Source organism: Astyanax mexicanus, unplaced genomic scaffold, assembly GCF_023375975.1.
Source record: "Astyanax mexicanus isolate ESR-SI-001 unplaced genomic scaffold, AstMex3_surface scaffold_31, whole genome shotgun sequence".
NCBI classification, from domain to species: Eukaryota; Metazoa; Chordata; class Actinopteri; order Characiformes; family Acestrorhamphidae; genus Astyanax; species Astyanax mexicanus.
The window spans coordinates 6,262,197-6,278,487 of record NW_026040041.1 but is presented as its reverse complement, the minus strand read 5'-3'; the positions used below and the strand labels follow the sequence as shown (position 1 = coordinate 6,278,487).

Genomic DNA, 16,291 nt, shown 5'->3' with positions numbered 1-16,291 from the left:
CCTAACACCTCTAACTAACTACCTTCTACTACCAGATCAGGAGAATCTCTCAATATCTTTAATAAACTCCTGAAGACAGAGCTCTTCAAAGAGCACTTACTCTCCTAACACCTCTAACTAACTACCTTCTACTACCAGATCAGGAGAATCTCTCGCTATCTTTAATAATAAACTCCTGAAGACAGAGCTCTTCAAAGAGCACTTACTCTCCTAACACCTCTAACTAACTACCTTCTACTACCAGATCAGGAGAATCTCTCACTATCTTTAATAAACTCCTGAAGACAGAGCTCTTCAAAGAGCACTTACTCTCCTAACACCTCTAACACACTAACTACTTCTAACCTCATTTCCTTCTTCCCCTCCTTCACTCCTCTATCCTATTATTCCCCTTTGTCCTCCTTTTATCCCTATCCAAAGATGTTTTACCTTTAAACTTATTTTACACTGTACTTGACTATTGTAAGTCGCTTTGGACAAAAGCGTCTGCCAAATGTAATGTAATGTAATGTAATGTAATTTGCATATTGTCTGTTATTTTGTCTGCGTACACAAGTAATCGGACACTCATCCTCGCAGAAAAAGGCAGAAAATACCGGAATAAAAGCGTTTTTTTGAGGTCAGGAAAATTAATACAAATTTTAATCAGGACTGGTACGATTTATTTGTTATTTAGGATCACATTTTAGCTATTAATTAAAAAATATGATTCAGGGTTTAGTGTCTCTTTAACACTTGTATGTAAAATATAACTGATTTAAATTAATTATTTATTTATATGTTTATTTCATAATTACATCAAACACAAGTCAAGATATGCTTTATAAATAATAAAATATTTATTATTTATACATATTATTTATAAATAACAAAACGTGACGAAAACCGCTTCCGCGTCACTGAAACGTCACTGCACGCTCCTCCAATGAGAAAGAGGCTGGAGTGAAGCCGTTCCGCACATGCGCAGTTGCAGAGTTTCCCCGGTGATCTGAGAGAGGAGCTGGTGCTCGTGCAGGAGGTCAGGTCGGGGGTTTATGGGGGAGATAAAGATAGTTTTGGGAGTTTAGATGTTTAGTGTTGTTTCTGTAGTTTTTAAGGTTTAGTTATGTAGTTTTATTGAGCTGATCTGTAGGTTTAGAATGTGTTGTTTTGGTGCTAACGTGTTTTCAGTTCTGTAGGACTGTTAACCCTTTCAGACCCTGCATTTATTACAATGAATATCATGTATTTTCTTTATTATTAAATGTTTTGTAATATATAACACTATTTGAGAGCTGTTATTCATCAGAATGTACCATGAACCAGCCAGTAAACAAGTTTATAACCAATAAAACAGTAGCTTTGCTCTGGAAAAACAGTAGTACTAGAGCCATTGAGGCAAAGTTAACTTAATTTAGTGATTTACAACACTTTTTAATCCTGTTTATTACTGTTTAGGGGTATTTTATGACATAAAAATGTCAACATTAAGTAGAAAATATTACACACACGCTTCTAATACAATGGGGGAAAAAAGTACTAATCTTCACCCTCGTTGTCATTGTAAATTGGGGATAAAATGAGATTAAAGGTAATAGAAATAAAATACTTCTGTAGAAGTTAAAGTATTAACTCAAGCTTTTAACTCTTCAAGTACAAGTGTAAAAGTACTGGTTTTAAAGTTACTTACAGTATAAAAGTAATGTAAGGGAAAAAATAAAGCCACATAGTCCTGTAGTGCACTATAAATAATGATAAATTTGAGATGCACTAGACTCTGGATTTAGCTGCATATATGCCATTTCCAAAGCTGTTTATTTCTGTTACTATTTACACTGAATTGAGGGTGATTCTGCCAAATGGGTGCCATTTCTCTTCGTACTAAATTACATGTATAAATTTTAAAACTTTAAAATACATTTTATTATTAAGCATATTGTCATGTACATTGACCTAATTGCAAAAGTAAAAAAAAAAATAACAGAAACCTCTTTAGAACACCTGTCTGTATCTGTTTAAATTAAAGCCGTTCTTGAGAGAAAATCCCAGGAATTAGTGGACTTGCTTTTTAAATGTCACATGAGTTTTGTGTCTTCAGATTATAAACCTTGTAAAAAATTAAGTAATGCTGCCTGAGATTGAGATTGATCGGTCAATGTTTTGAATAGTTAAATATATGTATTTTTAGATTAAAAAAGAAAGGAAAAGTTACAACAAGCAAATGGCACCCATGGAATGGCCCCTAAAAACCTTTTTGAGATTTTATTACAATACACAAATGAAATTAAATAAAATTTTTACATTACTTAAATAACTTTTTTCTGTTTTTAGATCATTTGTTTTTCATAAAGGCCAAGGCAGTTTTCTGCTAATTTCCATACATTGGATTTTGTACCATTTCTGGTTACTGACTGGACTGGAAAATTAAGTAAAAACGGGGGTGTTCTAAAACTTTTGACCGGTAGTAAAGGTCTCCAGGAGTAGGCTCCCAGATAATACTTATACTTGCTGTGCAAATATTTATCTCGTAGTGAGCAATTGTGTAAATAATGTTAATTGTTTTTAATGCCATGTTTGCATTGTGTTTTCCATTGATATTTCTTCTCTTTTTTCTTTCTTTTAGAAGCAAATGGAAGTCTTTCTGCCAATCGTTTGCTTTTGCTTTGTGCCCCTTTCAAATTTATCAAACACTTGAGGAGATCCCACTAAGTTAGAGTGTACCTCAGAATGCTGAAATCGGAAGAGCTTACAGATGAAGATGAGGTTCTGCCAAAACTGAACATTATAGAGGTTAAATGTGAGGATGTGATTTTGCCAATTTGCTCAAACACCGAGGAAACATCTCCCAGAGTTCTCTGCTCAGACACATTCCACAGAAACGATGGAGATGGGATGGAGAGAAGTCACCAGTGCCTCCAGTGTGGGATGTGTTTTAGTGAAGAGGACAGCTTCCAGCGTCACCTGCGCATTCACGCTGGAGATAAACCGCATTTCTGTTCATATTGTGGAAATAGTTTTAGCCTGCTGAGTCATCTTTACTTACACCAGCGTGTCCACAAGGAAGATGGTCCAGACGATGGTCCAGACGATAGTCTAGGAGCTGGTCAAGATGATAGTCTAGGAGCCGGTCGAGGAGCTGAGCAAAGAGCTGCTCTAGGACTTGGTCCAAGAGCTGGTCGAGGAGATGGTCAAGAAGATAGTCCAGACCATAGTCTAGGACCTGGTCTAGGAGCTGGTCAAGAAGATAGTCCAGACCATAGTCTAGGACCTGGTCTAGGAGCTGGTCAAGAAGATAGTCCAGACCATAGTCTAGGACCTGGTCTAGGAGCTGGTCAAGAAGATAGTCCAGACCATAGTCTAGGACCTGGTCTAGGAGCTGGTCAAGAAGATAGTCCAGAGAATAGTCTAGGAGCTGGTCTTGTAGCCGGTCTACAAGCTGGTCGAGGACCTGATCTACGAGCTTGTCGAGGAGCTGGTACAGACGATAGTCAAGGAGCCGGCCTACGAGCTTGTCAAGGAGCTGGTCCAGGAGCTGATCGAGGAGCCGGTCAAAGAGCTGGTCTAGGACCTGGCCAAGCAGCTGGTCGAGGAGCTGGTTTAGGAGCTGGTCTAGGAGCTGGTCAAGATGGTAGTCTAGGAGCTGGTCCAGGAGATGGTCTAGATGATAGTCTAAGAACTGGTCGAGGAGCCGGTCCTGAAGCTGGTCGAGGACCTGGTCTAGGACGTGGTCTACAAGCTGGTCTAGGAGCTGGTCTACGAGCTGGTCTCAATATTCATGAAAAGAGCACCATAAAACCTCAGGACTACAAACCAGACAAGCCCCACGGCTGTCCAGAATGCGGGAAGAGCTTCAAACGACGCACCGATCTCAGAATTCATCTGCACGTCCACACAGGCGACAAACCGCATCACTGCACGGAATGTGGGAAAACCTTCAACCGGCGCAGCCATCTCCAGCGACACCAGCGCATCCACACCGGAGACATGCCGTATCAGTGCTCCACCTGCGGCAAGAGCTTCAACCACCAGCTCCACCTCGAGATCCACCATCGCACCCACACGGGAGAGAAGCCGTACTCGTGTTCGCAGTGCGGAAAGAGGTTTAATCAGAAGTGTCACCTTCTACGCCACGAGCGATTTCACGCCGGAGAGAAACCGTTCCAGTGCTCCGAATGTGGAAGGAGCTTTTCACTTCAGAGTCATCTCCAAGCGCACAATCGCGTCCACACGGGCGAGAGGCCGTATCACTGCTCGGAGTGCGGCAGGAACTTCACCTTGCAGAGTCATCTCCAGGAGCATCTGCGAACTCACACCGGAGAGAAGCCGTACCACTGCGCCGAGTGCGGCAAGACCTTCAACCGCCAGAGCAACCTCAGACTGCACCAGCGAGTTCACTCCGGAGACAAGCCGCACAATTGCTCAGAGTGCGGGAAGACCTTCATCCAGCGCAGTCATTTCCTGAGACACCAGCGCGTTCACACCGGAGAGACGCCGTACGTCTGCTCCGATTGCGGCAAGAGCTTCCGATACTCCAGTACTGTAAGTAAACACAGCTGCCAGAAGAGTCAGGGCGAAGGAATAGAAAGTACTGATAACAGTCCGGATCTACTGGACCAACAAATCAGCTGACCGCCAGAACAAAGCTTGACTTTATTGAATAGGTGAAAGTCATTAATAGCTAGCGAGCAGGAATGCTAATGCTAACAACTGGACTCGAGGGTGGCTACTAACTTTAAGAACTTTTTTTACAGCTGTAGTTGGTTTCTCTGGTCTGAATCAGTCTGATGTTCTGATGAGTTTGTTTACTTAAGCGTTTTCTTCCTCGGTTTGGTTTGTTTTCACACAGGCAAAAACGTTAAGGCAATCAAATCCCCAACAAATCATGTAAGCATGTTGTCTCCTCTGATTGGTCAGAACTGTCTAAAGTAAATGCATCTCAAAAAATTAGAATATCATTAAAACGTTACTTTATTTTAGTAATTCATATATATTATATAGATATATAAAACACAAAGTGATACTATGCTTCTGAGACTCCATACACTATATACTAGTGCATGTAAAAAAAAATATTTCATTGGAAAGTTACTTTATTTTTAAGCAATTCAGTTCAAAATGTGAAACTCATATATTATATAGATGTATTAAACACAGAGTGGTCTATTTTAAGTGTTCATTTCTTTTATTATTGATGATTATGAAGCTTACAGCAAATGAAAACCAAAAAATCAGTGTCTCAGAAAATTAGAATATTATATAAGACCAATTGGTACTTTTGGCAGTGTGGGCAGTGTGCCAAGTCCTGCTGGAAAATGAAATCCGCATCTCTATAAAAGTTGTCAGTAGAAGAGGTTCAGCATGAAGTGCTGTAAGATTTTGTGGGAAAACAAAACTGCACTGACTTTAGACTTGATAATAAAACACAGTGGATCAACACCAGCAGATGATTGGTGATTGGTCTCTAAACCATCACTGATTGGTGGAAACTTCACACTAGACCTCGAGCAGTTTGGACTGTGTGTCTCTCCACTCTTCCTCCAGACTCTGCTCCCTTCATTTACAAATGAAATGTAAAATTTACTGATGATCAGTGATGGTTTGGAGAGTCATGTCTGTCATCTGCTGGTGTTGATCCACTGTGTTTTATCATCAAGTCTAAAGTCAAAATCTTACAGCACTTCATGCTGAACCTCTGCTACTGAAAACTTTTCTGAAGTCAATCCCAAACCACTCTTCTTATATCTACCGGTATTCTTATATTTGAGCTAAAACACATTGTTCAAGTGTAGTTTATTATCCTAATCGATCAGCTGATAGCTACAGCTATTAACAAATGCATTTTCTTCTGCTGCTCCATGCTAAATTGCACTAAAGTATGTGCTAGTCTGGAACACAGGACCTTCTTTTTGTATTTACTTTTTAAACCCCGCCCCAGACAGCTCTGACCAATCGTGCTGAGACAATGTGTTTGTATCAATTTTTGCCTCTTTTGTTTCTTTTTACATTGACTTTCATTTAAGGTTAAGAAGGCTTTTCCTTCACCTGTAAAATGGCTAGATTTTGTTTAAACGTGACTATATTGAAATATTTGACAAAAAAAAAATCAAGGTTTATTAAATTACACAGAATTAGCTTTTTGCTTGGAAGAGCATGATGCCAGACAGTTTTTGGTTTGTTTAAATTCAATTTTACTTGGATTTATATATATAATTTATATTATATATAGAATATAATTTATCTTATGTTTTATATTGTGTTTTATATTGTTTTATAATACATACAGTAAATTCTTTCTTTTGTCAATCTATATTTTATATGTCACCTGGACGACATTGTAAATGAGGATTACTCTCAATGTAGCCTAAATTTAAATAAATGTTTGTTGGGTAATGTATGAATTTATTGACTGTGGATTAATTATCTTGGACAGCTTTCACACAGCAGGTAAAAAAGTACCCAAAATCTTCTTTTTTGTACCAATTTAAGGGCTGTACCTACAAGTACTTTTAAAAGTACATTATTTTGAAGTTCTTTTAGCTTAAAAAAGGTTCTTCACACACACACATCGATTTACAAACTGGTTTATGTCTATGCATTCAGACTTTTTAGAAAACTTCTTATTGAAATCTGTATTTTTAAGAGTGTAAAATGAAAGTCTTTCTCATCTGTTTATCTGAGAAAAGGGCTTTAATCTGCTTTGCGTTTCAAGAATTTAGCAAAAAACATCCACTTGGTGGCAGCAGAGTCCAGGATTTGGAAAATAGGACCGTTTAAGAGACAACTATCCCAGAATAGTGAGTGCTGGTGTTCATGTCTTAGTTTAACTAAAGGCTTAATGGAAAGATTGGTGTAAAAAGTGTAAGAAAATTGTATTAACATGCAAATCCAGCCATATTTAAAGCTGGTTGACCTGTGATACCAAGTCCAGGATGACGATCAAGACCAGCATCACCAAGATAAAAACAAAGATCAAACAAAATTAAATAAAACTTATAGTAAAATTTTCATTATTTGGTTATCCAGCTTATTTACCAGAATAGTGTTTGATTTTTGTGAGGTTTTCAATCATCTTAAACACCATAGATTTAGCTTAGACCATCAATTATCAACTAACTGGTGGGTCGGGACCCGAAAAGTGGGTCGTGAACAGCTGGTAAAAAAATAAATTATTAATAAAAAATAATAATAATAATAATTAATGCTCATCTGATTTTATTCTCTTCTTTTATATTTGGGGAAAAAAGAGACAGAGAGAGTTTTTACTAATGTTCTCTGAATGCAGAGATATGCAGATTAGTGAAATATTGAATTTTGTGGTCATTATTTATTCTATTTATGCAGTTTTGATATTTTATTTTATTGTAGGAACTTTATATTTATGTAGTTGTCAGGTTCCTCCTCGATTTCTTATTTTTTTTTGTGAATATTTTACTACTAGAACAATAACAGCATTGCCCAAAGACAAGCCCATTAGCTTTTTTACAACAGAGGTAATGATTACTACTAAATAGCAGCAATTAAATGATATAAACACTAATAGTTTGGTAGTCAGTGAGGCGATACATGCAAAAATGAGATAAAATAGGAAGGAAAGAAAAAAAAAACAGGACTTAAAACAGTAAGTCATATGAGAGCACTTCAGTTTCTGAATCAGTTTCTCTGATTTTGTTATTTATAGGTTTATGTTTGAGTAAAATGAACATTGTTGTTTTATTCTATAAACTACAGACAACATTTCTCCCAAATTCCAAATAAAAATATTCTCATTTAGAGCATTTATTTACAGAAAATGAGAAATGACCTCAAATAGACCTCAAATAATGCAAAGAAAACAAGTTTATATTCATAAAGTTTTAAGAGTTCAGAAATCAATATTTGGTGGAATAACCCAGTTTTTCATGCATCTTGGTATCATGTTCTCCTCCACCAGTCTTACACACTGCTTTTGGATAACTTTATGCTGCTTTACTCCTGGTGCAAAAATTCAAGCAGTTCAGTTTGGTGGTTTGATGGCTTGTGATCATCCATCTTCCTCTTGATTATATTCCAGAGGTTTTTAATTGGGTAAAATCAAAGAAACTCATCATTTTTAAGTGCTCTCTTATGTTTTTCTAGAGCTGTATACTTCAGTATACAATATACTTTAAGGGTATTAAAAAAATAAATAAAGGTTTGGAAAATATATACGAAAAATCACTCAAAACACAAGTTGCCATAAGTTGTTTCAAAGTAGTACATTTAGTATGCATTTAAGTGCATATTTTAGTGTTATACAGTTTATATAGCACTTTTCTTTACAAGGGTTATGACAGTTGACTCCTTTTAATTAAGCATTTATAAAGTGTAGTGGTCTCTATTTTTGCAATTTATAAGCAAGCCATCAAAAACGGTGCATTGTGCAGCTTGATTTAGGGCAGTAGGTCAGTGTGTCTTTGCTATCGGAAAGATGGGAAAAGTACACCTTGCACAGCTTTAAATGCTGAAAAGTCATTTAATAATTCTCTTAATTAATCACGGGTGTGGTTCATTTTGGTCGTAACGTGAAATAAACTAATCAGAGTGTCTCTTGTTCATCATTCTCTTTAAGAGTAGATCAGGTGAGCTCTGACTTTGGTGGATTGCTATTGTAACGGTGCAGCTACCTGGACGTGTCCAACAAACTCTTCTCAGCAGAGGAAACTGACATTTACGGGAACAGCAATGTAATTTTATTTACTATTCTGTTTATTGTTGATTGTAAAAGTTGGATTTGTGCTGCCAAGATAGCGATGATCGTCTGACTGTTGTCAGGGTTTTAATCAGTCAGTGTAGCACCCTCCTTACCTGAACACACCTCATTTTCAGAACACCACGTCCATCAGTGTAGATATATTCAGAAGCTCTGCTGCTGTTTAAACCAGGGAGGAGGAAGGAGTGAAAATGAACCATTGGCAAGGTGTAAGATAGCAATGAGCATCATGATGTGACTTGCACAGGGTGTAAGATAGGGCCCACTGTATGTTTATGTAGATGTAATGTAGCGTTATTAATGCTGGCCTACAGTGAAGAGTTACCACTTTTATTTGTGTTTGAGTGAGCAAATCTGTCCCTAAAACTTTTGTCAGACAGTCTAAATCTATCCCTCCCTCCCTCCCTCCCTCAGCGTTCTCAATGTTCTCAGTGTTCTCAGCATCAAGGGTTCCTGCCTTTAAATAGTGCTTTCCCCCAAAAGGCAAAATCACACCAGTGTAAGGAAATAGCACGGATCAGATCAGGGAGCTGATAGCACCTCTTAATTAAAGAGCCCCGACTCCAATTACGCTCCAGCCTATTATCACACACACACACACACACACACACACACACACACACACTCATGCTGAGCGGGGAGGGGGGGGGGTGAGGGCACAGATGACTCAAATGCTTCAGGTGCAGTGGAGGTATTCTCAGTACATCACCGTGCAATCAGGATAACATGTTAGCATGCTAGCAATCCCAACCAATCAATTAATGTAAACCAATTAATCCGAACCAATGAATCTGAACCAATTAATTCGATTCAGTCCTAATCAAGCAGTCGGAGGTCCTGAAGATCTGTCCTGAAATCTGTAACCCCATAAACCCTGTATATAAACCCATACATCATTCCCTCAGTCTCAGAAATACACTAAAGCCGGCCTTACACCTAATGATTTTCAGACGACTTCAGGAATAATACATTTATTTATGGTATTATACAGTATATTGTCTTATAGGTAACATTTATGGAAACACAACTCTAGATTCTGGAACATACTGCATTTCGTCACTGTCCAATAAAAACACTTATCTCCAAAACAGCAACTTTACAAGAGGGAGAAAAAACCTTGTAAACTTTCAATGGAAGTCAATGTAAAAAGAGTTTATTTCAGGTCATTTTGAAGAGTTTCTATTGGTCTGTTCTATATATATATCCAGGGTTTGGAGAATGAAACTGAAACACCTGGTTTTAGAGCACAATAATTGATTGTGGTGACGGACAGTTCTGGTGGAAACAGGAGCGTTGAGGTGCACATTGAATTCTGCGTGATTTGATCAGCCGTGGTTTTATGTTTTTTGGATACAATCCGGGTTAGCACCCGAACATCCCTTTCAGACAGCTTCCTCTTACAGCGTCCACAGTTAATCCTGTTGGATGTGGTTGGTCCTTCTTGGTGGTATGCTGACGTTACCCTGGATACTGTGGCTCTTGATGCATCACAAAGACTTGCTGTCTTGGTCACAGATGCTCCAGCAAGACGTGCACCAACAATTTGTCCTCTTTTGAACTCTGGTGTGTCTCCCATAATGTTGTGTGCATTGCAATATTTAGAGCAGAACTGTGCTCTTACCCTGCTAATTGAACCTTCACACTCTGCTCTTACTGGTGCAATGTGCAATTAATGAAGATTGACCACCAGGCTGCTCCAATTTAACCATGAAACCTAAAATCCCACACTAAAATGATGACAGGTGTTTCAGTTTCATTGTCCAACCCCTGTACTTCCTTGTAATATGTTTTTATGTACAGTAGTTCAGCCTCTTATAATTTAGGATGCAGCATTGCTGTAAGGATTTGATTGCATGATATATAGTATTTTATTAAATATATATAGTATATTGGCAGTTCTTCCCTCTCTTCAGGGGTTAAAAGGGGTTTTCACAAATATTTGGGCATATAATTCACATTTAATTCATATTTTAAAGCTCCGTCAATCCTCATCTTCACGTTCCTGCTTTAGAAGATCCCCTGGTGAGCAGATACCCTATCATCCTCCTCCTCCTCTTCCTCCTCTTCCTCCTCTTTCTCCACTAACTATCTCATCTCCACAACAGCTTCTGTCTCTTCGGTCTCACTTTCTGACATATTGGCCTCAGTGGGCTAATTTGCGCTTGGACCCCGGAAATCGCAGCTTGTGGCTTTAGTATTAATGTATTTTTGGGCTAATCCAGCATGTTTTAAGTCATTTTATCTAATTAACAGGCCATTAACAGGATTTTTATTATTTGTCTGCCTGATATTACACTCCTAAATATTGAGGAATTCTATTCAAGCATTGCATAAAAAGCTACTACTGAAAAGCAGAGTTGTAATTGTAATAGAAAATACAGCAAAAAATATTTAAGTAAATTTGCTAATGTCCAAATAAAATGAATAAAATAATAAAATTGTCTCTTTCCTGAACTTCATTTTAAAATCAATATTTTCCTGAATACAAATCAAACAGTTCTTGTCTCCGAACCTTTAGTTTCATTATGTTTGTCTAGTTTTTTTACGTCTTTATTTTCAAACCTGCAGAATTTGGGTTGATTCCTGTTTCTGATCTGGAATTATTAAGTGGATTAGAATATAAATCAGAGTGTAAATAAGTTATATAATTTTACTGCAGAAAAAAAGTGTTTTTTTTTTTTGTATCACCTGCACCCTGTATGTAGCCTGTATACAGGTCAAGGTATTTTAAGGGGTTAAACATGTCTTCCCTTACGAAAAGGAAATCAAAAGAAAACAGTAAAGAATAGTAAAAGTAAATTTGGTAACACTTCCTATGAATGTCATCTCTATTAGACTCTATAACTACATTCATAACATGTTATAATGCATTCATAAGGCATTATAAACATGGCTGTCAACATTTATAAAAATGCATAACCCATTATAGCCATGTTTATTAAGCATTATGAGCTGTGATCATGATACATTATAAGCTGTGCTTATAATATATATATATGATAAAATAGTATATATATATTGTTAATAATATAGTCCCACAATGAGTCCCACAAAGTTGTGGCACTTTACTTAGAGCGCACAAAGACCTGTTATAATACATTATAATTGACTATACTAATATTATATTTATGACAAGCACAATGTATGAGTGGTTAAGAATATATTTATAGGATTACTGAGGGTGTGTTTATAAGTTAGAAGCTGTTTTAGTCGTTATACAGATGGTCTACAAGCTGGCACTGAGTTTCTTGGTGTTGATGTATAACATGTTATAAACACAGCTATTAATGCATTATAATCACAGTTCATGATGCATAATAAACATGGCTATGATGAATTATACATTTTTATAAATATGTATAGCCATGTTTATAATGCCTCATAAATTTATGAATGCATTATAATGTGTTATGAATATGTTTATAGAGTCTTATAGAGATTACATTCATAGAAAGTGTTACAGTAGATTTTTGTATTTTAAACAACATTTCCACGACTTTAATCTTTAAAAAACACCCGTGCAGACATGGACAAACAATATTATAAACTATAATCAAAATTGTTAACAGCCCTAAAATTAATTTGTTTAAAAAAAAAAAAAAAAAATATATATATATATATATATATATATATATATATATATATATATATATATATATATATATATATATATATATATATATATTTAAGTATTATTTGACACAGAATATTCAATAGTAAAATGTGTGTCAAATCCTTACTTAACCCTTGTGTGTTTTTTTTGCATTTTTCATAAAATGATACTAAAAATATATTTTTTCTAACTCAAACTCATTGGCATTGGCTCATTTTTTGTGAGAAACATATATCAAAACACATTTTCGATAAACACACACTGTACACCCCCCCCTGCCACACATATATATTACATACAGTATGTTTGGCCAAGGGCTAATAAACATTGCTTCATTTGTAAATTTTAAACTAAACAAATTTTCTACTCATATCTTGAGTTTAAATCATTTTCTTTTTCATTTTATTAAAAAACTAATAAAAAAAGAGTAGCACTTTTTAAAAGAAATGTAACATAAGAAAGGTAAACGGCAAATATTAACCATGTAAGCTGTTTATATTGCTTACAATTTAGGTGAAGCGAGCATGTGTAAAGCATTTTAATGTAAAATTGCTTAATTTTGCTGAATTAAATACAAGTAACAAAGTAAACCAGTAACAAAAATATGAACACCACACAAGGGTTAAAGAACTGATATGATGTATTTGTTACCTTAAAATAGCTCCTCTCCTAATAATTGAAAACATTTGTAGAGCAAATTTCCATGCTTTTTCCAAAACTTCATGGATATTTTTATTTTTCCAAAACTTATCCAGGCCTGGAAATTGCTTTTTTTAAATTCCATGACTTTTCCAGTTTTTCCATGACCTTTTGAACCCTGAATAAGCTATAAATTTAAACATTGCGTTGATAGAAAATATAAATATAGTTAAAAATTAAATACTGCGAAAAGTGAACTTACCAGTTACCAATTTTTTACCAGTAGTGTGTACACAAATCTGCACTTATTTTGCATTTACTTAACTTATTTTCATGCAGTTGTTAATTGTTTTACTTATTTTATCATCTAGTTAAAAGTATCCTATACTAATGATTTATTTTATATTATTTTAATTTAATTATAATCATTTAATTAACTAGAATAATTATGAACACTTGTATAATATTCTAATACAAGGCGTGGAACTCGTTTTTTGTATAAAACATTAAAAATCATCACAAAACCACCGAATCAAAACTTCAGAATAGTAGCGTATCGCTTTTTTTGTTTGATTTTTTTGCATGTTTCTCTTTTTCTTTAGTTTTCTGCCAAATTACTGTATATTTCGCCAACTCGATTACATCAGTCTATATTAAAATTCAGTCTAAAAGTATTTTCTTTTTTTTTATTCTCCATTTTCAACAATCACAGTTTGAACCCCATCTAACACTGCTTTTACAAATTTCTGCAGATTTGGGAACATCTCAGCTTTCCGAGCTCGAGCTCAGTGAGCAGGAAATTAACACCTTCTCCTTTTTTACAGGCTGCCAGGGAGAAGATTTGGGTTGAGAGAATGTATTTCAAACTTCTGCAAAAAAAAAAAAAAAAGAAAAGAAAAAAGAAGAAGAGAGTCGTCTCTATTGTAAATGATAATGCTGTTATGAATAAACATCAGATTAAGAATATCGTTTTACTTTTTTTTATATGTAATAAAATATGTGGTAATGAAATCCGCTGAATATTAACGCACAATATTTAAATGCACATTAATTTTCCAATTATTACTAATAAATATTAAAATATTTTAAAATAAAAGGAACTCCATCCGTAATTATTAAAAGTGTTCTGCTTTTTTGATCCATATGTAGTTAAATCCAGTCCAGAGACGGTGTGAAGACAATGTACGAGAGAGAAAGAGAAGAATGGTACAGATTTCTCACACTGAAACTCCGAGCCAACAGTGCACGCTTTTGTATTGGAATGCAGTGAGTAATGGCAGCGCGACTCTTGGCGATGGAGACGCTGTAAACTGGGCCGCAGTTTGGGAAAAGCATCGAGCTAACAGGGCATTTTAAAAAGCATGGTGTTCTGCCGATATTCAGACCACCAGCAGGCGGGGTTTTATAGCAGAGCTTTCAGTGCCAGGAAGAAACTTCAGACAGTTGAGAAAGTGACAATCGCTTAATTAATATATTTTTTATATATTTCTGCACCAATGGTTTAGTAAATTGAATAGTTACCCTGGTGACATAATTTAATGTCTAAGTATGCTGTAAATATAATAACAGATTTATGTAAAATATACTTAAAATATATTTTAAGTATATTTTACTTAAAATATATTTAAAGTCCATTAATGTTATGCTTTAATCAAATGTTTAAAAAAGTAAACTTTGATCATACTTTTAAAAAGGAACAATATAATGTGTTTAAAAAAGAATAGACTACTATGAAGTATACTTTCAGTTAAATGTAATTCAGTATGCTTCCAAAATACTTATTAACAAATATACTTTAATGTTACTTATTTAAAGTAGTTTAAATGTTACTTAAGTTACCTAAGTATATTTAACATAGTTCCATTTTAGTACAGTTAGGTACACTTAGCACAATTTAAATAAGACTTTTGTACTATTTTTATACTATATTTAATGTATAAAAAGTAAAAAAAAAAAGTTTTTTAATTTTATCACTCTTTAAATATACTGATTAATAATGTGGCTACAAGAAAACACTTAAGTGCACTATAGCATAATAATGCTTAGTATAATTTAATACACTTTTTCTACTTGGATTGAGTAGGGCTTTCAGTGCCAGGAAGAAACTTCAGACAGTTGAGAAAGTGACAATCGCTTAATTAATATATTTTTTATATATTTCTGCACCAATGGTTTAGTAAATAGAATAGTTACCCCGGTGACATAATATAATGTCTAAGTATGCTGTAAATATAATAACAGATTTATGTGAAACATACTTAAAATATATTTAAAGTACATTAATATTATGCTTTAATCAAATGTTTGAAAGTAAACTTTTTACAGTACAATATAATAATGCATATTAAATGCTTAGACTATTATGAAGTACACTTTCAGTTTAATGTAATTCAATATACGTCCAAAATACATATTTACAAATATACTTTTGTACATTTTTAGCAAACTGTGTTAGAACAAAAATATTGTTACAGTAGTTCACTTAAAGTGCAATATATCAGGTAACTTTTTAGAAAGTAAATAAAATGATTAAGACTAATTAAAAAAAATATTTAAATTTGTAACACGCTAACAATTATAGTACAGTATCTAAAAATATATTTTTATACCCAATGAAGTATAGAACAATACTAGAAGTGTGCTACTTACAAAGGACAGGAACAAGAAGCATATATTTTTTCTCTAATGGAAATATAGATCACATATATTTAACGTCAATTATTATACACATTTCTAATATACCAGGTGTATAGCAGTGATACAGCTGTAATACTAATTAATTATATTATAATTTTACTGTAAGCATATTTAAAATATGGGGTTACATACATGAAGTAGTTTAAATGTTTGTACTATTTTTAAACTATATTTAAAGTATAAAAAGTAAAAAAACAAAAGCTGTTCTATCTTAGCACTCTTTAAATATACTGATTAATAATGTGGCTACAAGAATGTTTTAGTGCACTATAGCATAATAATAATTAGTATAATTTAATCTACTTTTTTCTAGTTGAGTAGGGCTTTCAGTGCCAGGAAGAAACTTCAGACAGTTGAGAAAGTGACAATCGCTTAATTAATATAATTTTTATATATTTCTTCACCAATGGTTTAATAAATAGAATAGTTACCCCGGTGACATAATATAATGTCTAAGTATGCTGTAAATATACTAACAGATTTATTTAAAATATATTTTAAGCATATTTTACTTAAAATATATTTAAACTACATTACTGTTATGCCTTCATCTAATGTTTAAAAAAGTAAACTTAAGACTAAGTAAGATTAAGTAAAGAATAGACTACTATGAAGTACACTTTCAGTCTAATGTA

At 34.5% G+C, this 16,291-nt stretch overlaps 1 protein-coding gene across 1 annotated transcript; it reads left to right on the top strand.

The window, feature by feature from the left end:
- Positions 1-937: 937 nt before the first annotated feature.
- LOC103034873 (zinc finger protein 696-like) lies at positions 938-5,160 on the top strand. The gene is made up of 2 exons (XM_022663561.2): positions 938-1,018; positions 2,603-5,160. The coding sequence occupies exon 2, from the start codon at positions 2,707-2,709 to the stop codon at positions 4,606-4,608; it is 1,902 nt and encodes a 633-aa protein (XP_022519282.2). The 5' UTR covers positions 938-1,018; positions 2,603-2,706; the 3' UTR covers positions 4,609-5,160.
- Positions 5,161-16,291: the final 11,131 nt, after the last annotated feature.